The 26,329-nt window shown below is 38.7% G+C and overlaps 1 protein-coding gene across 2 annotated transcripts in view; it reads left to right on the top strand.

The window, feature by feature from the left end:
* Nucleotides 1-26,329, top strand: part of Wwc3 (WWC family member 3) — a 111,313-nt gene that overhangs the window by 55,695 nt on the left and 29,289 nt on the right. For both annotated transcript variants that reach the window (XM_078035134.1, XM_005315957.5), the window contains exons 5-8: nucleotides 1,450-1,529; nucleotides 13,164-13,293; nucleotides 15,973-16,122; nucleotides 18,763-18,836. In XM_078035134.1, coding sequence (XP_077891260.1) covers nucleotides 1,450-1,529; nucleotides 13,164-13,293; nucleotides 15,973-16,122; nucleotides 18,763-18,836 — 434 coding nt within the window. The remainder of the gene's footprint in view (nucleotides 1-1,449; nucleotides 1,530-13,163; nucleotides 13,294-15,972; nucleotides 16,123-18,762; nucleotides 18,837-26,329) is intronic.

Raw genomic sequence — 26,329 nt, 5'->3', positions numbered from 1 at the left:
CTTTCTTTTTGGTCTTGTCTTATTTCACTTAGCATGATGTTCTCCAGTTCTATCCATTTTCATTCTTATTCTGAGTAGAGCTCCATTGTGTACATATACCACATTTTCTTTATTCATTCATCTGTTGATGAGACTTGTTCCACTATATGCTTTTTTATGTAAAATTATTAATCATGGTTCATTTTGTGGTTATCAGTGTATCTAACATGTTTTAGTAAGATTTTTAATTTCTTGGTTTATTATTTTTTTTTGTTTGTTTTACTTTTTACTTTTTCCAATAACAGGAAAAATGTTTCATTTTGAAGCCTTAGCTCACTTGACAGAGGATAGCCTGTATCCCTGTGTATTTCATGGGGCTGGACTCACCAGCTTTGGGGAAGACATGGTGACATCAGGGCCCAGTCTCATAAGGCTACTGCTCTTGACTACAGGGGTGCCAACTTTGACCCTTAGCAGCCTCAGCAACTATTGTTCTCCACTGGGTGACTAGTCCTAGAGGGATGGATTTTGCCACAGTGTTTGACCAGAAGGGTTCAGATGCTCCTTCCCTGGTGATGCCTGGATGCTTCAAGTGTCACCTCATTTTATCCCATCAGACCTTTGTCTTGGCTGTCTAGGAAGGATGACTTTTTTTTTTTTTTTGTAACAGGGATTTAGCACCCAGGGGTGTTGAACCACTGAGCCACATCCCCAGCCCTTTTTAATATTTTATTTACAGTCAGGGTCTCATTGAGTTGCTAAGTGCCTCGCTAACCTGCTGAGACTGGCTTGAACTCGTGATCCTCCTGCCTCAACCTCCTGAGTTGCTGAGATTACAGGCATGTGCCACCATGCCTGGCTGAAGGGGTCACTTTTGTTGCATGTGTGAAAAAGCACAGGGGACACATTGAGGCCTCTCCTTCTCCTGGTCTGTCATTCTCTGAACCAGGGTATATCTTTTAGGTAGTGGATCACAAATTTTAGCATAGCTAAGAAAAATACCTGAGAGCTTTGTGAAAGTACACAATTCCAGTCTAACTCCTGGGATTTATGTAGTCCTAGAGCCAGTCCAGAATCTGTTTAGAAAAGCCTAGCAGGCAGTTGAGTTTCAGGTAGTAGAGACCCACCTTTTAGAAACAAAAGTTTCCTAGGTCTAGTAAGTAGAAGGAAGGATAATGAAGTATTACAAGTTTGCTAATTGTAACATAGAAATTGTTACCTCAAAAAAGAAAATAGTTATACAGGTTTCCCACGTGGGTAGGGAACTGTCAGCAACTGGGGATTTTGGTGTCTAAGCAAGGCAGTTCTTCCAGAGTGGTGGTGATTTTATCTGTGTGCAAATGGAAGTTCATGGAGGGAATAGATGATCGTTGAAATTGCAAGCAAATTAGAAACTTAAATGACAGTGCAAATAACAACTATAGAAACCATTTTTCACAGCTTGTTTTTGAAAATGGAATTTGTCTTTAGCTTTCCAGATTAAAACGAGAGCTGACCCAGATGAAGCAAGAACTACAGTACAAAGAAAAGGGCGTGGAGACCCTGCAAGAGTGAGTTGCCTGCATGTGTAGATGAGAGCATTTGCCTGTGATTTCCTGTTGTCTTGACTAATTTGGCTCCTGGACACATGTACCCAAAGTTTCATGACCTTTGCTTTTATGCCTTTATTTATGCTTGTTCTTTCCCAATCTTATACATCAGAGTCTCTCTGTCTCTTAAAGATTCTTTAATCTTTTAAATGGAAACACTGAGAAAAGAAGACCTTTATTTGTATGTATTATTTGTATGTTCATAGATCTCCTTTCCAAGGCACACATGACCATTTGAATTTGAATTTGGGTTTTTAAAATTTTATTCTTTTAAAATTTTTATTCTAAAATTTAAATTAATTAAAGTAAAAAATTTAGAATTTAGTTTCTCATTCTCAGTAGCCATGTCTGAAGTGCTCAGTAGTCACATGTGGTTAGTGCACATTTTTTTGCACCATGACACTAGTGTGACATTTTGGACCAGATAACACACTTTGTGAATATCATTCTGTTACTGTAGGATGTTGAACAGCATCCCTGGCTTTTACCTGATAGCTGCCAGTAGCACCCAACCCCTCATTATGACAATTGAAAAGGGCTGCAGATATTCCTAAGTGCCCCTTATCTCAGAACTAGCCCTCAGACAGTCTACAAGTCTTCCTGTTCACATCTTTACAATTTTAACTTTATCCCTACCAAGAGTTTCAAGGTGAATTTCTTACCATCAGTGAGTTATATTAAATCAGCAAATTTAATGAACAAACATCGTTGTTTTACAAATGGCTATTATGATGGTCTGAAAGGATTTATTTTGTTAAGAGAGTATTATTGGCTTGTTGACTAAGAGTGCTCTCTTGACTCAGAGCCTGGCTTCACTGGCTAAAATTGGACATGTGCTTCACACTTTCTGAGCCTACTTTTCTTATTTGTAAATGGTGATTATCTTAGTCCACTTAGGTTGCTATATTAAAATACTATTGACTGCATGGCTTGAACAATGGATATTTTTTCACAGTTCTGGAGACTGAAAGTCCAAGACTTCATTCCTAGTACAGGCCTCATTGCTGACTTTCATGTGGTCACTTTTTTTTGCAGTGTCTTCACATGGCTCAGAGAAAAAGCTCTGGATCTCTCTTCCTTTTTCTGAAAGGACACTAATGCCATCATTGGGATCCTACCCTCATTACCTCATCTAAGCCTAATTACCTTCCACTGGCCCCACTTCAAATACTTTCATATTGGGGGTAGGGCTTCAAAATAAGAATCTAGTGTGGGGGATCATAAACACAGAATACATAATAGTGATCACTGTGCTAAATTGTTCAGAGGGTGGTGCCAGGGTCTTGTACCTAGTCAGCTTCATCAAAGGCAGGAACCCACATGGCTACTATAGTGATGAGGACAAACAATGTGCCATGATTTGCATTGTGGAGACAGGCTCAATAACAGTGTACCAAATATGACTGCAGTATCTGTCTTTATAGGGAGGTAATAAATGAATGTGAATGACATGTAATTATCTCTACCTTATTCAAAGGAGAAGACTGGATATAGCAAACCCTGTTGTTTAACATTATGTCAAGATTGACCTCCTTAATTAGTCAGGATTGGGTTGGTTCAGGATTCATTTGTGTCTGTTTTTTCATTAAGGCCATCTAGGCACCTGGGGAGATACAAAGAAAGGGGAGTTGCATAGAGGGGCTCGACTTTCTTGTCCCTGTCCCTCGGGGCTGTTAAAAGATGATGGTTTGTTCAGAAACACTGCCATGCCCCCTGCAGGTGGGTTTTAATAAGCCTATTAACATGAGTGATCTGAATTCTTTTAAAGTCATTGTCCACTTTTTGCTTTCTCTGTTGTTACTCTGATGTGCTGTTACACTTGTGTTTGCATGCTCTTTCCTGTGTTTTAGATCTACTATTTGAGGTTCTTTTAATTATCCCTAGTTAGTAGTACAACCCCCACTCCCCACCCCCCCAAAAAGTTCAGTTTTAAGCAAATGAAGCTTCTTTTCCAGTACTGTGATTTTACTGTGATTTTCTTTTTCCAGTATTGTGATTTTTACCCCTGACAGTCCAGTCAGGCTCCAGAAACTCCAGCACCTCCTAGGATGCTTTTCTGTGTGTGGTATCTGTGTCATCCTGTGTCACTTCTGCTAAAGAGATTGATAAAGAATAAGTGCAAGCAAGTAATTTGATCTGATAGGTCATCAAGTTGCCCAAACTGTCTAATTGAATTGGAAGGTGATTTCCTACTTTCATTGGGCCCCACAGTAGGTTTCTCTCATTACCCTACAATGTTTATAGATAATATGTCATTTTAACACTAGTCATTGTGTGTGCTGGAGGTTGTCATTTTCATTCTCACTTGCAGAAGCTCTGAGGAAGGTGACTGGGGTTCAGGCACAGTCTGAGGCTACACAGTACCCATGAGGCTCATGGGAGATCCAAGCTTTGTGCTTTTCCATGCTGGCTGTGATTTCTGTATGGGATCACCTGGGCTCAGTGCCTGCTCCTTTGCCTAGACTCCATCACTCTGGACAGCTCCATTTCCTTATTGAAGTCAAAGGCTATCTGACAATGTCAGTTTAAAACTGAATACTTGAGAAAATGAAATGTGCCAAGAGAAAGGCAGTTCCCCTCGCTGGAAAGTAAATCCACCTCTTGTAGTCATCAAGGATAGGAAAAGGCAACCTCCTTTTCTCCAGATGTATGGGGTAGGGGAGCAGGAGTGGGCACAGAGAGATTTAACTTGATCCCCACAGCTAACATGGAGTATGAGTTGTGCTCCTGGAAGAGAGAAGAGCAAAGTTTGTATTTTCTTTCTGCTTTCATTAGCAAGATCCCACATTTGGGAACAGCAATTATAAACTTGCCCTTTGCCAAGGGGAGGTTGCTCGTGCCTGCCAGAGCTCAAGGGAATACTCGCCCTCCCCTGGGGAGGCTGAGGAGTGGCAGTAAAGGCTCTGGACCTGGCCTTGGTCCTGAGGGGCCCACCCCCTGCCATGTGTTCTGCCAATAGGCCAGGCAGCTTTCTCCAGAGGAGCTGCAGAGCAAGGCCTTGCTTAATAGGCATGTTGCCTCTGCTCATTTGAAGATGCATTGTCACTGCATATTTACTTGATTCTGTGACACAACCTCTCAGGAAGAAGAGAACACACGGACATTTATATCACTCTTAAAACTCTTTGTAAGTGAAAAATAATCTGGTAGCCTTTCTATGAGTTCTATAGGCTTTGAGATGAAAACAGTCTCATTGTTTTTTTGATATTGAAGATTTGGCATTTCTTTTTGGGTTCAATCATTCAATTTATGTTATTCATTGAGAAATTTTGAAAACTCTTTTTAAGCATTGAAGATATGGTTACCACACCTCAACTGTGAAATCCTGAATACAAGTACAAATAGTACATAAATGTAGAGCTTCTCTGATTTTATTACCAACATCAATTTAAGGCAGTGGCCCTAGATTTTCCTCCAGAAAACTTTCTGCTATTCTTGCTTCCCAGAATCACCAGTGTATTCTTTTCCAGAGCACCTCACCAGGAGTCTGGCTGCTTATAACATTTTAAATTTAACTTGTTTATCTTGGTGAATTTCCTGGCTAGCAAGGAAATCCATCATTATGCTTGAGTCCAAGTGAGGAAAAAAGAACCTTTTGTATTTTAAAAAATATCTGTATATGTTGTTAGTATGTGTAGCAGGGAGCTGGCCATGGATATATTCTCTGGATTAATGATAGAATATATATATGTGTGTATGTATTATTTATTTTTTAAATATTTCAATGATGGAAAATGTCAAAGATAAACAAAAGAGAGAAAATAGTATAATGAAACCCTCCTGTAAATTTAATCCCAATCTTGGCTCATTTTGTAATCCTGCCCCATCCCCTAAATTCTTGGTCCCTTATTGAAGAAAACTCCAGAATCACATTTAGATGATATTTACCTCTCCTAAATCTGTGGACTCCTTTTAAAAACATAACTCTAATACTCATACTCCACTTGTTAGGCATCCCTTCTCTAGCCACACTGTCCTATTTCTCTACTGTTTGGGTTCAGATTCATCTGAGGCCCACACATTGTCTTTCTATCTTGCCTCCTCCATTTTGTTTGCCTGAGAACTTATTTGTTGATGAAAGTAATTTGCTTGTCCTGTAGAACTTCCCTGATTTGGATTTTGCAGCTTGAATTCCTGGAGCATTGTTGAACACATTCCTCTGTTCCCTGTGATTTATGTATATGGGTATAATTTGAGGGTCAGCTTCTGATTCAGGGTTGACTTCCTTTCTTTCTTCCTCTTATCTCTCTCTTTCTTAATGTCCATAACAATGTTCTATAGGTGGTGGTACTTCCATCAGGGGGCACATACTCTCTGGTTATCTTTTTTTCTGCTGTGAAGATTATCACAGCTTTCTTGGTCTGCTGCATCCATTTATAGTAATTGCTATCTAGTTCTTCACCTGATATTGTACATGTGTATCTTTCAGGGTAAAGTCCCTGTTTTCCATGGCTTTGCCAATAGAATGTATCAACAAGTTTCTGCATTTTTTCCAGCCTCAATGATGAAAGTATCTCAGTGTAGTGTTAATTTGCATTTCTCTTGAGGTACTCTGTGAAAATCTTCAAAAATAGGAGCATCATTTATAATAGATAATGAAGGTTTGCAGAAATATTGAGCACTTCCAGCAAAAGATGTTCTAGACTCTGTTTCCCTTATTTTCTGAAGCTTTTTGAAAAATCACCTTAATATAACTTACCACTAGTGTCCAGAGGCAAATGGAATGAGGCAGAACTAAGATGTAGGCAATGTTTCCCACATGAGTAATCCATAAGAATAGGCTGAGCATGTCAATAGTTGTGAGGAGATTGCTCTTTGTGTTTCCCTACTGGAGATCTAGGATGCACCTTGAGTTAGATTCTGAGTTGTCTTGATCCGGGAAGTTCATTTAACATGGCTTCATCCTGAGTTACCAAACTTATATGCCATCAAAGCTTTTTTTCTGCCATGACATATAATGTCCCTGAGCACTGGTGCAATGGCCAGAATATTGCCCTGACCACCTTATTACCACCTCTGTTGTTCATGTTGTGATATTTCCATATCTGGCACCCAATCCTTCTCACAACTTCCACTGTGACCGCTTTGAGCTGAGATGCTATTATGACTCACCATTCTCACTGGAAACCACAGGAATTTTTTACATGTCTCTCCTGCTGTGACCCTCCTGTGGCTTTCTCTCTCTCCTAGAAAACAACCAGACCCTAAGAGTTGGTTCCTGACCCAAGGTCATTTCCTGCTAGTTTCATCCTCACTCATTTATGCCACCCACCCTGGTTACCCTGCCAGCTGTCCAGTTTTCCAGGCACCTCTTGCTCTTAGTATGGGTACCTGTAGTCATGTGCCTGCAACGCTCTTTTCCCCAAACTCATCTCTACCTTTTGTGATCTTCCAGTCAGTGACATCTTGCCAAGATCTGTGCTTAACTATCCAATCTGAAAAGGTATTCTCTCCTTTACACACTATCCCAAACTTGACTGCATTTTGTTTAAAACCCTGGATTTATTTATTTTGTTATGTATTTTAATGCTCATCTCCTTGACTAGAATGACATTGCATGAGAACAAGGATTTTGCCTTGTTTTCTGCCCCATCCTGAGGACACAGACAGTTCCTGGCACAGGGAAGGGCTCAGTGGAACAAATGGACAGTAGCCCAGGTGCTCTGAAGAGGGGCTGATGTCACTGCTCTTGCCACTGGTAACTGTCACATAGTTCACTTCATTCTTGGATGCTGTAGTCTTCTGAGCAAGGGCAGATCTATCCTTAGCCAAAAGTTTTGCCTACTGTGAGGATCTCAGGGATCTATATAAATTGGCTGGTCACCTTATTAACTGCCCCCAGCATTTCCTTCTTGTCTAAAATTTGTGTTATACTGTGTTTTGGCCCTGTTTTTAAGAAGTCCTATTACTTATTACTGCTATTCAAATCATAGTAAGTATGTGTTACAAAGTATTCTGATGACCAATGTCCATGAGGTATATTCTTAGCTACTAGGTAAGCTTCTTAGCTTCAAGCCTTCTGATTACCCGAGGAGCTTCCCTGATAGGGTGGAATGAATGAAGTTATACCCATTTTTCTCCTTGGATAAGAATAATTACATACTTCTGAGTATTATATACCACAATGAGGCATTACTAGATGTTAGTTTTTTTCTGTCTGAAGGATTTAGTAGTTTCGGAAGAGAATGGGATTGTTTAGTTACAACAGGCTTACATTAACAATATCCCACTCACATAGCACATAAAGTACAGCCCATGTGAAAACCCTGGCAGTACTCAGATAACAAGAAAACATACAGAAATGGGGATGGAAACAAAAAGAGCATTGTTCCTAGCTGTGGGACAGTCCGGTGTTCCACACAGGACCTGCTGTTGATAGAAAACTGCCGGAAGCTTTCTGAGGTTCACTTGAGGCCCTTGCCAGAGCTGCTGATGTAAAAGGTAAAAGTTGTAACAAAACTTTCCATTCTTTTAGGTTGTAATCTGTGGTATTAATGTGGAATATCTTTAGAAGCCTGGCGGCTTTTTCTCCAAAATGTGGGATTAAGAAATTGTTTGGTTTTGCTCTTGTTTTTATTCATACAATTCTCTTGACATCTTCAATTGAATAACAAACATGGAAACTGTAGGGTGATTAGAAGGTTGAGGTTGATTGTAAACATCTCAAACACATTTTTGACTGTACCAAGTTCTGCATCTGAAGCTTTATCTGTCTTTTTTTCCTTTCCTCTCCCATCTTCCTTTTCACAAGCAAACCATAAAGAGCTCCAGTTTACTTTGGGATGACATTTGACTAGCTGTATGTGTTACCTTCATGTATGACACAGTGAACATGTGAAGGCCTTGACTTTGAGTGTATTACTGTCTGGGTGATGAAAAGGGTGAGTGCTGGCATGAGGGACCATGACTTAGAACCTCGCTGTATCTCTTACAGGCTCTGGACCTTGAGCTAGTCATTTAACACTTAACCTCCCTGCAGCTACATAACAAAATGTAGAGGGTGGAAAAGTAAAGACTATGAGTCTGTACTCAATTTTTTTCAAACTGCATTATAACTTAAGTTCTTGTTAATGATTCCTTTTGTTTTTCCTGAGTAGTTATAATATTTCTATAATTTTATCTGCAGTGTGCAGTATAAATACTGACTTGCATTCTTAATTAAAATTAAACACAGACTAAAGTAGGTGTAGTGGTACATAGCTGTAATACAAGTGACTTGGGAGGCTGAGGCAGGAGGATCACAAATTTGAGGTCAGTCTGTGCATCTTGGCATGATATTATATCAGAATAAAATAAAGAGGGCTGGGAATATACCTCTGTGATAGAGCACTTGCTTAGCATTTGTGAAGCCCTGGACTCAATCCACAGTACTGCAAAAAACAAAAACAAAAACCAAAGAAGAATAAAGCAGGGTTATATTTATATTTTTAGTTATAGTTGGACACAATACCTTTATTTATTTTTATGTGGTGCTGAGGATCAAACCCAGTGCCTCACACATGCTAGGCAAGTGCTCTACCACTGAGCTACAACCCTAGCCTCAGACAGTATTTATTTTGACAATCACAGATATGACTTTTTCATGAAATGGAAGACATTGATATTTTGGAAAATACCAAATCATTGAGTACATCAACTAGATTTGAACAGAATTTTATGTGGAATTTTTAAAGAGAGAGGGGACTCTGAATTAAGTGAATTTTGCAGAAGTGAAAAGAGAGGATTCCTGCCCTTTAATGTTTTTGTTGGATAATAATTGATCAAAGTTGAAAAATGGAAGCTTTTTGAGTTTTGTGATATATAACTTGCCCTTATAAAGAAGCACCTGAACCCAAGTTGGCCACTCTGAGACGGGTGATGGATGTTACACTCTGCATCACTGCACCCTGTGATCCTGTGTGGGCCTCAGAGCCAGGGCACGTAGGTTTGAATCCCCAGTCTGCCAGATACTAACTTGTTATCTGGGCCCCTTAGTTAATTGCTCTGATCCTCAATTTCTTCATTAAAAAATCCAAGATTATGCTTAACTCATAGGGCAGTTAGGGGGCTAAATGAGGTGATAAGTAGAAAGCATGCAGCTAGACCCTTCCACCAAACAGGTGGTTTATATAGTGAACTATTCTTAAATAATATTATCAAATAATATATTTTAATTTAGTAATGCTTTATATAATAATATTTATTTATAAGTAATAGTATTTCAGAGATTCCTAGCTTTGAGATCATGTTAACTACTCATTTTCACTTTTAAAAATGGAACCATTCCCCTACCTTCCCTGCACACAGCACCTTGTAGGGAACTAGAATATCTTTGATAGAGCTTCAGTAGAAGCTGGGATGTGGGTCTCTAGCCCAGCCTGGGCTCTCTGCTTTGCTACAGGGCCTTGCCACTTTAGGGTGCCTTGGGAACAAGGTCAGAAGAGTTGCCCTGGTCAAATCCTCATTCTTCTCCAAGGTCTCATAGCCACTTGGGTTGAGCTAAGAACAGAGCCTAGGCCCCTGGGCCTCTAAGTCATGTTTTTGTTTTCTAAAGCACTCTGCAGTGTCCACCACTGGCCTGAATTACAGGTGCTGCTAGTCCTCTCTCTTGTAGAATTGGGGCCTGTTTTCCTTGATGTGACAGCTATCCCCATCCTAGAACCCGATGCCTCAAGAGGCTACTGGCTTGATTCCTAGGTTTACTGATGGCCCTACTTAGGTGTTATGGCTGCTAAAATCCACACGGCATCCACAACAGTCAAGTATAAAACAGGAACAGAAGTGGTTAGTCTCTCTCAAATTGCAGCCTCGCCAATGGTATTTGATAAGCATCCATTTCTAGGCACCTGAAAATAATTGCATTTGGTGCAGTAGTTTCACTTCTCTACTTGGTGGTCAGTGTCAGCTGGTGATGACTTGCTGTATTCTTCATTCAGTGAACAGAAGCTCCAGTCATCAATTGTTAAAGAGCAATCTGACTTTTCTGGCTTCAGGTTTTTGTCTGGAAGGGAGGTTATGGTTTATGACATTAAAAATGTATCAAAAACCTTTTATTAGAAGATGAATACAAGATATTGTTATGTAAATAAGCCTAGATTTTCTCTGCAAAAATAGATTGGTGACCTCTTTGGCAGAGTTACTGCTTTAAGATGTATGGCCTTTTATTTCTGCTTTGCATTAAAGACTCTTGGTTTCTTCCTAGAGCATCTACAATGGAAACACATATGGGCTTTCCCCCAGTTTTATGTATTCCTATATCATGTGTCTTGGTGTTTCTGCAATTCCTATAAGATGAATAGCTCTCAAAAGACACTTTTTTTAAGTGCTGGAGATTGAACCTAGGGCCTCAAACATGCTTTCTGCCACTGAGTTATATCCCCAGCCCAAGATGAACTGACTTTGTACAAGGGACCTCACCCCCCAGCCTGAGTTCCTGAACGAGACATGGAACCAAATAATTTCATCTCTGTTTTTTGCTGTTGCTTTTGAGTGATTTTATATTGGAAATGGATCTCTATCATATAATTACTTCTACTGACAAGTCAATGTTTATAAGTGCAGAAAACTGTAGAGTTCAATTTAATGATAACTCTTATATAATGTGTGTCAGTAAATAATAAGTATTATAAGAGGAGTTTCCTCCAATGTCATGGTTCTGGGAGCTGGCCATTGGATTAACAAATTTTCAGTTCTGCCTGTAAATGTTCATTTATAGCAGGGACCTAGGAGTCTATATTCATTCTGGTGAGTCCCCACGCTGTTCCCATGCTTCTTATTCCATTCTCTTTCCATCATACCATTTAACCAGAGAGTTCACCCTGGGCAAAATTTCAATGAATGACATTGATTTTTGTTGTGAAGTTTTGACAGGTAAGAAAGTATAAGATAGGCCTTTAGTGAAAGTCACACTTGATTTATAGGGCTGGGTAAGGTACTGGCTGTGAGTGAGAAAGCCAGCCATTTTGGTGGAAGTGGGGCTGGTTTTAAGAGACAAACAAAAGAGTTTTAAAAATGTACAAGGGGCTTATATACCTACTGCTGCCATTTTTGCTACTGACTCCCACATTTTAGAGATCACAAAATGGCTAGCTGATACTATGCTGGGAACTTTTTATATTTTATCACTAAATCTCATGAAGACTCTCAAGGTGTGAAGTTAAAACTAATCACTTCAATAATTTGAATGAACTATTGTGAAGGAACTGGAATAGGGACTTATTGAGAGCAGAGAGCAAAGAGAAAATCCATGATCACAGCCCAAGCTTTAGATCATTCTCACTTATTTTAACTTTCAGCATGGAATTCCATAGTTAAAAATAAATGTGCCTTCTTATAAAAATATGTAAATAAATAATTTTTGCTTTGTCTTTCATTCACTCAAACCTCTGGCATGCATTCCAGCCCTGCCACTCACTAGCTATAGGACCCTGGACAAGTCACCTCTTTCAATATGTTTCCTTGGATCACAAGTGGGGTTACTGAAAATATGTCTCCCATGGGATGGATGTGAGTTTTAAGGAGAAAATGCAATGTAAGGGCTCACTTGGCAGGAGGCCTAGCATGTAATGTCTTCCATGATTATTATTATCATTGGGATAATGTGGACTCTACTTACTCATGGGAGAAAAGGTTTGTGTGAGTGGAAAACAAGGCAATTTTGGCAGTCAGTTAATGATCTAGATTTTCAGGATAACATGTGGGAAAAATTTTAGAACCTGAATCTGTGTAATGGTGGGCCTAGAACCTGAAAAGCAACCTCGTTTCTTTCCAGGGAAGGAATTCATTCCATTTTGGAGCCAGTTTCCCAAGTTCCTTATCCCTGAGGGCTTTTAAGGCTTAAGACTTAGGTATGGGAGACGTGACAAAGGACAAGTTCCTGAGGCTGCCTGCTCTTTGAAGGCAGAGCCAAGTCTTGTTCTGTTTTTTTGTTCTGCTTCCACCACCCAGAGCAAGGTCTGGTATATGTAGGGGTTAGCTAGAAGTATGGAAGGAAGAAAGGAGGGAGGGAAGAAGGGAAGAATGAAAAAAAAAGGAGTTTTGGGTGGATGGATGTTTGGATTGAAGGAAGTAATTGAGGTGTCTGGGGGAGAGAGAGAGAGTAATAAATGAGAACTAGAGTAAAATAAAAGAGAGGAGACATAAAAGTTTACAACTTTTGCACAAGGCACCGTTATTGAAAAGCTCACTACTTATTGCTCTGCCCATATATTCTCCCTGCACACAGATCTCATTCATAGGTTTTTATAATAAATATTTTTACCACTAACCTGGATGATGCTGAGAATAAACAAAGAAGGCTTGGTCCTCCTCCCTGAGAGGGGAGTGTACAGCTTCTTATATTATTCAAGCTAGTGATCTCAGTGCCAGCTCCTTAGTAGAGGACATGGGCACCCTCACTTGGAAAGGCTGCTCCTAGAGTGAAGGCAAACATCCACAGTCAAGTCTCAGGTCTTTGTATTTACCATGGGAAGGAAGGTTTCATGAAATATTTACTTTTCTGTGCCAGAACATCACTTTTAACTATTTGCTACCTTTCTATGAAACTTTTGGGTTTTTATTGTTTAAAAGGAATGTCATGATCTCATGTGGTATGGCTCTAATTTTTATTTTAACCAGGATTGATCGGAAGATGTCAAGTGCTCACACGAACTACAAACTAGATGAGGCACAGGCTATAATGAGTGAGCTGCGCACCATCAAGAAAGCCATTTGTACGGGTGAGAAGGAACGGCGAGACCTGATGCAGGTAAGGCCTGGGCCACCCCCTACAGAGCCCACCTACTCTCCTGCCTGCCTACATGTATGTTATTTATTACATATTATATATTTATTGCATATATAGTTCACATATAATATTATATATACATATTTTAGGCACACATACACACTGTATTTAAATAAGTATATTAATTTCCTGGGGCTGTTGTAACAAAGTACAAACTTTGTGGTTTAGAGCAGTAGAAATTTGCTTTTCTAGTTGTGGAGGCCAGAAGTCAAAATCAAGGTGTCAGTTAGGCTGTGCTCCCTCTGAAGATTTGGGTGGGGTCCTTCCTTGCCTCTTCTTAGCTTTTGAGGCCCCAGGTGTTCTTGGCCTTCCTTGGCTTGTAGATACATCACTCCAGTCTGTGCTTCCATTGTTATATAGCCTCCTTCCTGTGTCTCCGTGTTCAAATTTCCTCTTCCTTTCAGGACACTAGTCATTGGGCTAGGGACCACCCATCCAGTATGACCTCAACTAGATTACATCTCTAAAGACTCTGTTTCCAAATAAGGTCACTTTCACCAGTTCCAGGGGTGAACATCTTTTGGGGAAACACCATTCAATCCACAACAATGGGTGATAAATTCATGCTGTTAATAATGAAAATAATTCAAAAGATCAGTGATAAGAGGTCTTGCTATTGCCCCAACTTCTCACCTCCCATAACAACTTTTATTCTCTTCTTCCATAACCTTCCTGTGTTCATGCGGATGCAAAAAAATGTGAATACTTGTTCAAAGGTCCTCACACAATGCTGGGACTATTATACTGTTCTGCTATAGCTTCCTTATGTGATGATAACATTCTGCACTTTTTCCCTTATCTGTTCCCAACCAGCTTCTTCATTCAAGATGGTTTACAAAGGGGCTGGGGTTATAACTCAGTTGGTAGAGCATTTACTTTGCATGTGTGAGGCACTGGGTTCAATCTTCAGCACGATATTAAAAAAAAAAAACAACAACAAACAAATAAGTAAAATAAAGGTATTGTACCTGTCTACAACTAAAAAATATTTTAAAAATATCTGATTTACATAGTATTTTACCATGTGGATAAATTTGATTTCTATAACTGGTATCATTGTGGTTTTATTTGATTTATATTTTTTCCCCTTGAACTCCAATAGTTTCCATTAGTTTTCTAAAAAGTTGAGCTTTTGCAAATGGACATATGCTTGTCTTGCTTGATGCTGGAATGCATTCAATGCTTTGGGTTACAGCCTTTATTTTTCACTCAACACCTAAAGGAGTACATAATGCCTGGTAGGCATTTGCCTAGATTATGTAGTATGTAAGACTCAAGGGGCATATAAGGTACTGTTCAGACTTATAGACAAAAATGAGACAGATGCATAATAGCTTCCTTACTTGGCAGTGCTTCCTAAGTGTTCCACAAGTCACTTCAAGGCCCTGAGTGTCTCTTGGAGAATTCCCATGTGTTCATTAAAATGCAGTTTACCAAGCCCTGTCCCAGACTTCCAGAATTTCTAGAAATGGGACCCAGATGACCTCTCCAGGCTATGATAGATAAATAGTCCATTCATTGTTAGATTTTTTTTTTTTTTGGCATACTGGTAGCACTGAAGACAGCTTCAATTTACTAAAGTCTCTGTGCATACCCTATGTCCACTAACTGTATCATACTAACCAACATCCAAGGGTTAACCAGGTGATATTTCATAGCAGAAACACAGAGGATTTACCCTTTGAGGTCAAGCAGGCTACCCACCCTGACCTCTTTGAAGCCACAAGTGCACAGTATTGGGAAAAGCCACCCAGTTGCTTCACTTGGGTTCCCCACCATGGCTGCCTTCTTCAGGCAGGATACACAATTTCTGGAAGAAACTTTAGGCCTTAGTTTCTTCTTTGAGGTCTTCATAGCCTCTCCAACTCTGAGAAGCTCCAGAGAGGCCTGGGCAAAATCTTCTTTCATCAAAACCAAGTTGGTTGTTTTGTCTTTCTTATATGAACTCAATCAATGTGACTGACTCTTTCCCAAAAGCCTTTGTCTTTTTTTTCTTTTGAGCCAGTTGTGTGAGTTTCAGTGCACTTTTGCATTCTGGTTCTGGGGTCTGCAGTGTTGCTGAAGGTGAATAGGTCCAAAAGTCTAAAAGAAATGCTAACACATCAGATTTCTCTTAAACTTCCACACAAAGGAGGTCCATGTGCCAGAATAAATACTTGTTCTAATTTTTGGCAACCTAATATCCATATGAGATTACTTTTGACCATGTAGAATTATGACTGAAAAATCATGTTGTAAAAATACATAAGCATTGTCTGGGAGCTGTTGTTATCTTCTGTGGTTAATCTATGAAAGTCTCAAGGTGGCCTGAACATTTTGGATGGGAATGCTTGTTTCTTTTTTTTTTTCTTTAGAAAACGTACAGGCTTAACAAACAGTAAAACTAGTACCATAGCTTTTTTCTATATGCATGTGCCTCCAGGAGGACTCAATCACTATCTGAATTTAAAAATTCAGAATTTTTTTAAAGGTGGATTCAGTGAGGAACGTTTATTTTAACTCTAATGAGAATGAAGAATAGGGTGGGATAACTCTCCAGTCATAAGGCTGCAGAACTTGAACAAAAATGAAAGAACTCCTCCTACAAGAAAGGGAATCATCATTGTCTCTACTCAAAGATCTTGTCTTGATCTCTTCCAGAGCCTGGCCAAACTTACTGATAGCTTTAAGAATAGCTGCTCTATTACCGACTCTATCCAAGATTTTTCTCACAGTGCAGGCGCACTTGGTGATTCTGGCGTCCCTCAACAGTTCTGTGATGCTGGCTCTCAGACTGATACCATGGGAGAGGTATGCTTGCTTGTGTTGTCCTTAGTCATTTGGCTTAATTTTCCATTTTCATTTCAGAAATATTTTAGATTTTGTGCCATTAGGTTTGAAGAAAAAAATAGTGCTTCTCACATCCAGCTGCAATTGTCTAGTGATGTAGGAAGCAATTAAATTGCTTGTTGCCTTGTGATTAAGATTCTTAAAGTAGTAGACTCCAGATGGGTGCAGTGGCACATGTCTGTAATCCCAGGAATTTGGGAGGCAGAGGCAGGAGAATCTCAAGTTAGAGACCAGTCTCAGCAATTTATTGAGATCATGTCTCAAAATAATTTTTTAAAATAAAAAGCTGGTGATGTATCTCAGTGGTAGAGTATTCCTGGATTCAATCACCAGTATCACAAAAACAAAAGAAAACAAAAATACAAATGTCAGACTCCTTGTGAGAATTGAGTTTAAATGTTATCTTGATATGTGTGTGTATAAAGGAACAGATAGTAAATATTTTAGGCTTTGCAGGTCCAGCAGTCTCTGACATGATCACTCAGCTCTGTCATTAGTGAAAAAGCATCCCTAGATGATATGTGAGATAATGAGCTTCACCGTGAGTCAGTAAAGCTTTATTTACAAAAGGAGGCAGTCTGCTGGATTTGGCCAAAGGGCCATAAGTTTGCTGATCTTTAGTTTAGACCAGCAATTTCCAAAGGCTTTGTGGTTGTGCCACCTTTGGTTAGACTTTGTTGTCATTTCTTATTCTTCTAAAAGAATGTCAGGAAATCAAATTAAAAGAAAATTTATTTGAGACTTGGAAGAATTTCATCAAGTTCCCTTTGATAATTAGTAAAGTATTAAGTTAGTCACAAAAACAAAGTTGGGAGAATCATCATTTGAAGCTGAGGAGTGAATATTCCAAAACATATTATTTTAAATTGGATTGAGTGAAGTTTAAAATTGATTTATTACCACATGGAAAGCGGGTCATATTTTTATTAGGGCTTATTAAAATAGAATAGAATATACAGTGCCTCCAAATTAAATAAAAGTAAAGCAAAAAAGGAGAACACCAATTGATGGGGAAACTTTGGGTTTTAAGTAATTAGCTAATATTTTGAAAATTTGGCAAATAGTGCCTTTTTAAGGTGAGTATAATGTACATTAGGACTTTTTCTCTCCTGGATGTTCTGGAAATGTCCTATATTCAATTTTACTCTCATTATTGTCAAAGGCATACTTGGACATTTTGAACCAGGCATCTTCTTTGGTTTAGAAAACATGCTCACCATCTGTAACACACAGAGAAGGGTCTGAATCAAAAATGTTTGGCATTTTTGTCTCAAGATTTAGGAGTAAAGGAAGGAAGCAAGTGCAAGACTCATTGAATTCCGGGAATGATTTCTCGCTGCTTGTCATAAGGTTAGATTTAGAGTGTAGAGCTCTAAACTAGTGTGTGAGGAACAACTAAGGTCCAAGCTTCTCTAATGATTCCATCAAGCCATTCTAAACAGATCAGGTGGGGAGTAGTGCCTGGTTCCACTACTTTAGCTGTAAATTGTCAAGTTTATGAGCTCCTGCAGTTTACTGGGGCTGGCCCTGGGTTGGGAGCTTCACAGCTGTTGTCTTGGTTTAACTAGTTTTTGTTAGTATTTTTATATAGGATTTTGTTACTTTCAAGTATAATTGATATGAAAATATTAAGGCACAACTACTGATCATACTTTGGGTATTTAAATTGTAACTCTAAAGTTACATCCTAATACCTGGCTTTTTGAGACCTTGCTTTCTTTCCTTTTACCTTTGGTTCTTTTTCATAACTTGTGACCTTGAAAGGCATTCTCTAGTCCCTACCTAAGACAGCTAGTCCATCTTCAGATCTTGGAACTTTGTAGTAGAATATCATTATAGTTGTCCCTCTGTATCCACCAGAGATTGGTTCCAGGACCCCCTTAGATACCAAAATCTGAGAATGCTTAAATCCATTGTATATAATGGCCTACTAGTAGTATATAATCTATACACTTCCTCTCATATACTTCAAATGATCTCTAGGTGATTTTATTATACCCAATGCAATGTAAATGCTATGCAAATAATTGTTATACTTATTGTTTAGGGAACAATGACAGAAAAAAAGTCCATCCATGTTCAGTATAGATGTGACCATAATGGGCCTAACTATATTTTCAATCCTTGACGGTTGAATCTATGGATGTAGAACTCATAGATATGGAGGGCTGAATGTATTGTGCATTTATTGAGGAACTAGACAGTGTAATTCACAAAGTGGGATTTTTTTTGCCTTTTTATCACCTTATGCTAAATAGTTTCCTATTTTTTTAAAAGTCAATTTGTTGTTTTTTTAGAATTATACAATATATGGATATATACTTACCCTGTTTTTAAAAAAATAAACAAAACATCAAAATACAAGTTTTGAGAAAACAAAAGTCTCCTCAGCCTGAATCTTAAACCTCACCAGCCAGAGGTGGCAGCAGAATATTATTTGAAGTGTTTCATTCTATGCCTTTGAAAAACTGGAATTGAAAGACAAATTAAAAAAATATTTTTCATTGTTGCTGAAATTTTAAGTGAATTTTCTGGTTTGAAAATATGTTTTTATTATGTGTTTCTCTTTTTGTTTTTCTTTTCCTCTTGTGTTCCGGAAAGTTTGTCTTTGATGACAAAACAAGACTTGTAGACCGAGTCAGACTTAATTGGCAATATGAGGAAGCCCGAAAGAGGTAAGAAGCACATTTTTTCAATCTTGTCTTCTGTTCACTTATTTCCCACAGAAAAAGGCTTAACACAGTTCCACATTTTATCTGATGGAACACAAAAATAAAGAATCTTTGTTGTTAATGTAGCTTCTTAATACACATGGCAAACTTTCAAGTGCACTTAAAATGTGAAATTCTCAGTATTACAAACAGTTATAAAGATGTGATTCAATAAGAATAGAGACCTTCCAGTTTTCTTGTTTTTCATATCCAGATGTGGTGGTTCAGGAGTGTAGAATACAATTGAATTGCGATTAGGATTCTTAAAATGGTAGCCTCCTTCTGAGAATTGAGTTTTAATGTTCTCTGGATACATATGACTTTCGAGGGCATGGGTCTAAGTACTATACCAGGTAGTTAAGAACTCCTTTCCCTCTGTCCCTCCCACAGACAGCATCAGTTCCTCAAACCAGCGTAAGCAAAACCATTCTCTGTTTCATACAGGTCCCTTCTGATGCCATAGACTGATGAAAAAAGCCACATATTCAAGTTTAAAAGATGTTTGAGTAAGCACTGGGTCAGCAGATGATAGCAGTGCCTACTTGCTCTCATTTTATTTGGAGAGAAGTGACATTTATGTTGACCTGCATTGTAACTCATCTGCCTTCTGGAAATTGAGATTCATCCAGGCAGGTCTATGCATTGGGTTTCTCTTTCCTCACCTCTCTCCCTCCCAGTATATACCATAGGACGTGGGCAAATCTGCAAGGGCAAATTCAAACTCTTCACCTCAATGCAAAATTTTTGATGCAGTATTTTTAGCATGGCATGTTTCTCCTCAGGTGTTCAGCATCCCCATTTTCAAGGTTCTGATTCTGCCTTAGCTTTTATGTCTTCTTTAAGAGACTTTCTCTCTGTTGTGCCTTCTGGAAAGAGTCTTAAAGCCAAATTATTTAAAAATATGTGCTTCAGTGAAGGATATATTTTTAAAAGATTTCTTAGTCATAAATGATATATCTTATCATGGTCAGGAGAGGAGCAGAATGCCAGGTGGGGTGAATGAGTCCTTCTGGAAGCTAAAAAGTTGGGCCTGCTCAGTATACTGTACAGTTCATGGAAGTCCATAAATCTACTTTGTTGGCTTTTATAAAATGCAAAAATAGTAAACCGTCTGTAAAAGTAAACCATCTGACTCCATGCCACAGAGCCTGCAATTACCATGGCCCTTCTGCTTTCTAGGAGATGTTCCACCCAATTCTTCCTGGCTTTTTAGGGAGTATTTGTGATGGGCTTTAAATGTCCTCATAGAGTACCACCAAGTTCATTTACCAATACTGGTTACCTTCATGGTTACATGCTTCATCCCTCATGTGTTCCTTTTCTGTTGTTTGTGGGTGCTTATGAGGGATGATTGTCTTTTCTGACTATTCCTCATCTCCTCCCTCCTATTTCTAAATGGAATTGCAAAATGTGGGTGCTGGAATTTGCTGTGCTGTATTAAATACAGAAACTAGATCATTGCTACACTTAGAAGCAAATTGTTATGTGTGTTGCCGTGACATTTACCAAATATAGCAAGTGATTTCTTTGTTTTCTAGAACTGGTGTCAAGATATTGTAAGTAACCTTTTAAATGTCACAATACATTTGGTGAAAAATGTATTTGGGAAGTTACTGCACTTCATCATTACTTTAATACAAATAATACAAAAATATTATTTAAAGATTGCTAGAACCTTGTTAGGAAGTGCATTGCAGTTACAAGTGAGGGTCCTAGCTCCAGTGTTTTAACCTTAGTAACCCAGTAGGGGTTTTGAGAAATTCTTTTTATGGCCTACATTAGAATATTTAAAAATCAGAGATGTGGTTTAAACTTGTCCTGGGTTGGCTTGCCCAGTTGCTAACTATCCTTTTCTCACTAGTACACTGGTCTTCAACATAAGGAGTAGACTTAGACTCTTTAGCTCTCAGGAGATTTCTGGCAATATCTGGAGCCATGTTTAGTTGTCACATCTCTAGGGCAGATACTACTGGCCTCAGGTCTTCAGAGCCCAGAGATGCTGCTCAATATCCCTCAATGCACAGACTAGGTACAACAGCAAGGACTTATCTGGCTCATCATGTCAGAAAGTGAGAAAGTTCAATAAAAGACCTGATGAGGATGACATTGGCTAGAGGGATAAAATCAAGAATCTAAGAGAGGATGGCTGGAGACAAGAGGGGAAAAGTGTAGGAAGTAAACCTTGGAAAACACTTACCTCCAAGGGTCCAAGAGCAAAGGAGGAGCACCTAGCAAAGGATTTCAGGAAGAGAGCAGTGGAGAAGTCAAATCAGTTGGCCAGCAGACCTCTGCCATCCCAAGGCATCCTGATCTACAGAGTCAAGGGGAGAAGGAGAGCAATGGCAGGTTTTCATAAAAAAAAAAAATGGCAGTCCTAAGTTAGCCCCTCCCACCTCCTTTCTTAAATTTTCCCAGCCTGTGGGAGATGTCACAAAGATGGTGCTCTCTGCTGGATTTAAAGGAAGAGAAAGATAGAAACTTCTGAAGAGTTTCCAGGGGCCAGCATTATGGATGAAGATCATTTAGATGGGAGATTTTGATGGTTGACAATGAGTTGGTAGCTTCAGTGGGCTTCAAGCAGCTTAGAACTATACTCAAAGTGTTCTTGTCAGTAGAATTTGCCTTAGCCAGTTGATTACAATTCATTGGTTCCAGCCCCTCCAGGTTCTGCTTCCCTTTCTAGTTCCCTTGGAGACATCATAGTCTGCCTCCAGTCATTGCAAATTAATTCTTGTAGTTAAGGCTTGACTGGTAACCGCTGTGTGCCTGAATTATACACTACTCTTCTATGGATCATGTGATCCCCAGTGGTACTAGCAAGGCTCTGAACTCCCTATTCCTTGTAACATTGTCAAGCAGCTCTTCCCTATTTCCTCCCCAGTAGACAAGTTGAAAGTTAGGGACAGTTAAGGTCATCAGGTCTCACCTTGCCCTAGATCATTGATTTTACTACAACTACTCTGAGTATTTATTTATTTATTTATTTATGAGTCAAAGCCTGATGGCTTTGAAGTCTTGTCTATGGGCTTTTCACACAGTGCCCTTGATCAGACTGCAACACATCCCTGATATCCCCATGAGCTTTACTGGAGAAGAGGTGTCCATATACAGGAAAGCACATGTTCACCTGTTCACCCACCAATACATGAAAATTAATGTATTGATTTTAGTGTCTGTGTTAGCAATGAAAAATATGTTCTTCCCTCATTATTTACCCTGAGGTTACTGAGCATTATGGGCCCTTTTATCTTGCTCAAGTGGACTTCCATTATTTTGGTGCCACAATTCAGTGTTTGGTTGTATTCCTTATGTCACCTCACCCTTGGCCATCAGTCTCCAAGCTTTCATTTCTGAAATTATTCAGTCCTGCAAATCTTAGCCCCCTACTGATTATCCAGAGAAATAAAACCAAATGGGGCAAGGAGATTGATTTATAGGAATTGACTTATGTGATTAAGGAGGCTGAGAAGTCTGCAAAGTAGACTTTGCAAAGCAGAGAACCAGAAAAGCTAGTGGCATAATTCAGTTCATATCTGAAGGCTGAGAACCAGTGCTTGGTAGTGATGATGTTGGGGTAGTTTTAGCATAAATCTTAGAGTCCAAAGGCCCATGAACCAAGAGCTCCAATGTCTGAAGGCAGGAGAAAGTGGATGCCCCAACTCAAGAAGAGAAAGCAAGTTTGCCTGTTTTCTCTCTGATTCTTATTTTATCTGGGCTCTCAGTGAATTGGATAATGCCCACCCACATTGGTAAGAGTGTGTCTTCTTTACTCAGTGTACTGACTCAAATGCTAATCTTTTCCAGAAACATCCCTATAGACACACCCATAAAAACTATTTTGCCAGATATCTGGGCATCTTCTAGCCCAGTCAAGCTGACACATACAATTAATCATTACACCTTTCTCTGAAGAACCACCTGTGCTTTGCCAGTTCTAAAAAGTGGAGATGTTTATGCCTTTATGACCTGGAGAAGTCTTTCCTTGGATATCTAGATTTGAGATTGTTTTTAAGAAGTACAAAATCGTCAAAATGCAGAGTACTGAACAATGCATTCGGATTTAAAGGAAGTTTGTGGAAGTGGAATTTATAATTCTAAGTGATAGTATGATTTCTAGAGAATTCCTTAACTACTACTGTCATGGTGACCAAATTTTGTGTTTTCAACTCTGGATCATGTAAAATGTACCAAAAGAACTGTTTCTTCCATCTCTTCATGAACATCTCTTTGGATACTCAAGTCAGATATTATGCTAGGAATATTTTCACATTACTGGTTGAAAATTTTTAGAATTTTTAAAAGTGAAGTTGGAAGACTATGTCTTCTTGAAGCAGTCCTGATGACATAGGTGACTTCTTATTTTTAAATTAAGAGTACTTGTTCTAGAACTGTGCACAAACTCTAGCTGTTTCCATAGAAACACTAAGTTCAGATAGGAACAATACATTTGGTCCAACCAGTTTCTCTGTGTATTAATTTTTGTTGCCAGGATCAGTTCTGCTGTACATGTTTGTCAGGAATCAGTGGTATTATGATTCCAGTTAAATTTGATCCATCACTTGGATTTTACTTTTATTTTGCAAGTAACTTTGTATCTGGGTTTGGGGGAATGAGGTACAGCTTTGAGGAATGAAGAAAAGCATCTTTGCCACTGCAGTCTATCTTTCCCATTTGGGTCAAGATAAAGAAACCTGAAGGCTTTCTGATATATATATATATATATATATATATATATTTAATTATATATATATTTAATTTTATATTAAATATATATTTATATATATATTTAATTTTAGAATGTTGCTTTCAGAAGATCTTGCTTTCCAAGGGGAGAAGCTGTTAGAGCAGGGAAGGTGAGGACAGGGCTGGATTACTTGGTGTATTGGTAGAACATTCTTGCACCATATGTTCTAGATGCAGAATTGTTGAATTTTCCACATAGAATTAAGTGGAAGCCAGGCACCGTGGCACATGTCTGTAATCCCAGCAGCTTGAGAGGCTGAGACAGGAGGATTTTGAGTTCAAATGCAGCCTCAGTAACTTAGAGAGGCCCTAAGCAACTTAGGGAGACCCTTTTTCTAAATAAAATATAACAAGGGCTGGAGATGTGGATTAGTGGTTAAGTGGTTTAATTCCTCGTACCAAAAACAAAACAAAAAAAGTGGAATGGACACTGATTTATCAATGCTTCGTTCAGTCAACTGAAGTGATTCCATCTTACATCTAACTTAGATCTCAGCTGAGGTTTTCTTTAACCTTTGCTTTCATTTAGATATTTACAAAAAGAAAGCTAAGAGAAAAATGTAAGAAGTATTGAATATGTAGTTACAATTAAATCTGAAGGCATGATGCTCTAAGTTGACACCATGTCATGGAATGTGGGATTAGGATCCATCATAACTCATCACTATCAAATGGAATTGTGGGTTGCCTGGAGTTCTGTTTGCTATTCCAGAAAGCAGCAGGATTTTAGAAAGATGAGAAATTATACAGTAGACTGCAGGTTTTAGGTATTCACATAATTGGAGGTTGATTACTCTTGATATGCCTCAAAACTTCTTAATATTAGAAGTGGGGGCTGAAATTGTGGCTCAGTGGTAAAGCACTTGCCTGGCATGTGTGAGGCACTGAGTTCAATTCTCAGCACTGCATATAAATTAAAAAATAAAGGTCCATCAACAATTAATAAAAATATTTTTAAAAAATGTTAAGTGTGGGGCTGGGGTTATGTGGCTCAGCAGTCGAGCACTCACCTAGCACGTGAGAGACCCTGTGTTCAATCTTCAGCACCACATAAAAATAAATTTTTTTAAAAAGTTATTGTGTTCAACTACAACTAAAAAATAATTTTTTAAAAAAATATTAAGTGTATTTTTCCTAGAAAAATGCAGATCCTTTTAAGATTTTCATGTGAATTGTGAAGGTCTGAGTCATTTCTGCAGCATAAACGCAGGTTTCTATTCATGGTTTAATGTTCTAGGTTTGTAACAGGCAAGGTGTAAGGGGAAAATTATTTATATTTAGAACTGTTTATGGAATAGAAATTGGAAAACACATAATAAATATGAAATCTGATTGCTTAATTGAAGATTTTACTTTTATTTCTTCACTATCAGGGCATGGGGACATATATTTTAAAGCTTTTAAAGGCATTTGTGACAGATTATATGTGGGCCATAAAACGTATTACACATAAAAAATGAGAATCAATAAAACAGGTAGTTGACTTGTAGGGAAAAAAAAGAAAAAAATCCTTGCCAATTTTAAGTGGCTCTCAGTTCTCTTTAAAAATGAACTTGGAAAAGTTTTTTTTTCTGCAAACCTTAATGATGACCTTGCTTTTCTTCCATGTATTTAATTTCACTAAAATGATATTTCAAAGAAAAGCCTTTCTGGAAATTGCTTTTCCTTTAATACCCAGAATAGGAATGATGGCCCTCACAGGAATAGGGTTCCAACCAGTTGCTCAGCTGTTTGGCATGGATAAAGAGAAGGTGCATCGAACCTCAATACATCTGTGTTTAGTCTTAGGCAGGAAGTCTGTTTCTTCAAGTAAACCTAACATGCTAAAGATACTCCCTGTGGATGACTGGCTCTATTCCAGGCCAGCAGCATGGTAGACAAGGCACACTGTTTTAAAGGCACAGCCATTTTGTCTTCCCCTATGGAGAATATGTGAGTGATCAGTTGTTGAAGAAATCATTCTAGTGCTTTTGACTTTCAGAACAGAAAGACAGATGTGCCTCTCTTGACCTGGGTGAAGTGGACCCCAAATGTCTACACCCAGAGTTTGGATATAAGGAAGGAAATTGTAGTTTTCAATATATGCCAATATTCTTCTAGATTCATAGCTCAAAAATAAACGTAACAATTTGCATTGTTGTGAAATTTTATTTTAAAAGCACAGTTCTCAAGCAAAGAAATGTTTGCCTATGTTCAGCATAGCCCAAATAACTTTTCCAGATGGATTGCAAGAAATCGGCCTCATCCGGATTTTGTTTCTGCTGAAGAGGTCGTCCCTCCCCATATGTCTTTGCATATATTTCCTGCAAGCTGTGGAAAGTTACAGTTTGGCTGCTGTACTATTTCTTTATGCCCACAGTAGACAAGCCTCTTGAAAGTTGCCCTTTGCTTCTCCTCCCTCCTATAGTTCATTTTCCTCCTCATTTTTTTCAGATAACTTGAGATTTTCCTGGAAAGGTTATGATTATCTGAGACTGAATCTTCTGCCACCCTCAGCAACTTAAATTCTTTTAGATAGCAGCTAACCGAGAGCTGGTAGACTCAAATGGCATCTTGAGCTCCTTACAAACCTCAGGAAACTTGAACTGGGGGTTCAGCTCAGTGATAGAACACTTGCTTGCCTAGCATGCATGAGGCCCTGGGTTCCATCCCCAATACTGAAAAAAAAAATAGAAAAAAAACCCCTACAACAAAACACCTCATAAAAGTCAAAA

This window comes from Ictidomys tridecemlineatus, chromosome X (assembly GCF_052094955.1).
Source record: "Ictidomys tridecemlineatus isolate mIctTri1 chromosome X, mIctTri1.hap1, whole genome shotgun sequence".
Lineage (NCBI taxonomy): Eukaryota > Metazoa > Chordata > Mammalia > Rodentia > Sciuridae > Ictidomys > Ictidomys tridecemlineatus.
This window is presented reverse-complemented; position numbering and strand designations above follow the sequence as displayed.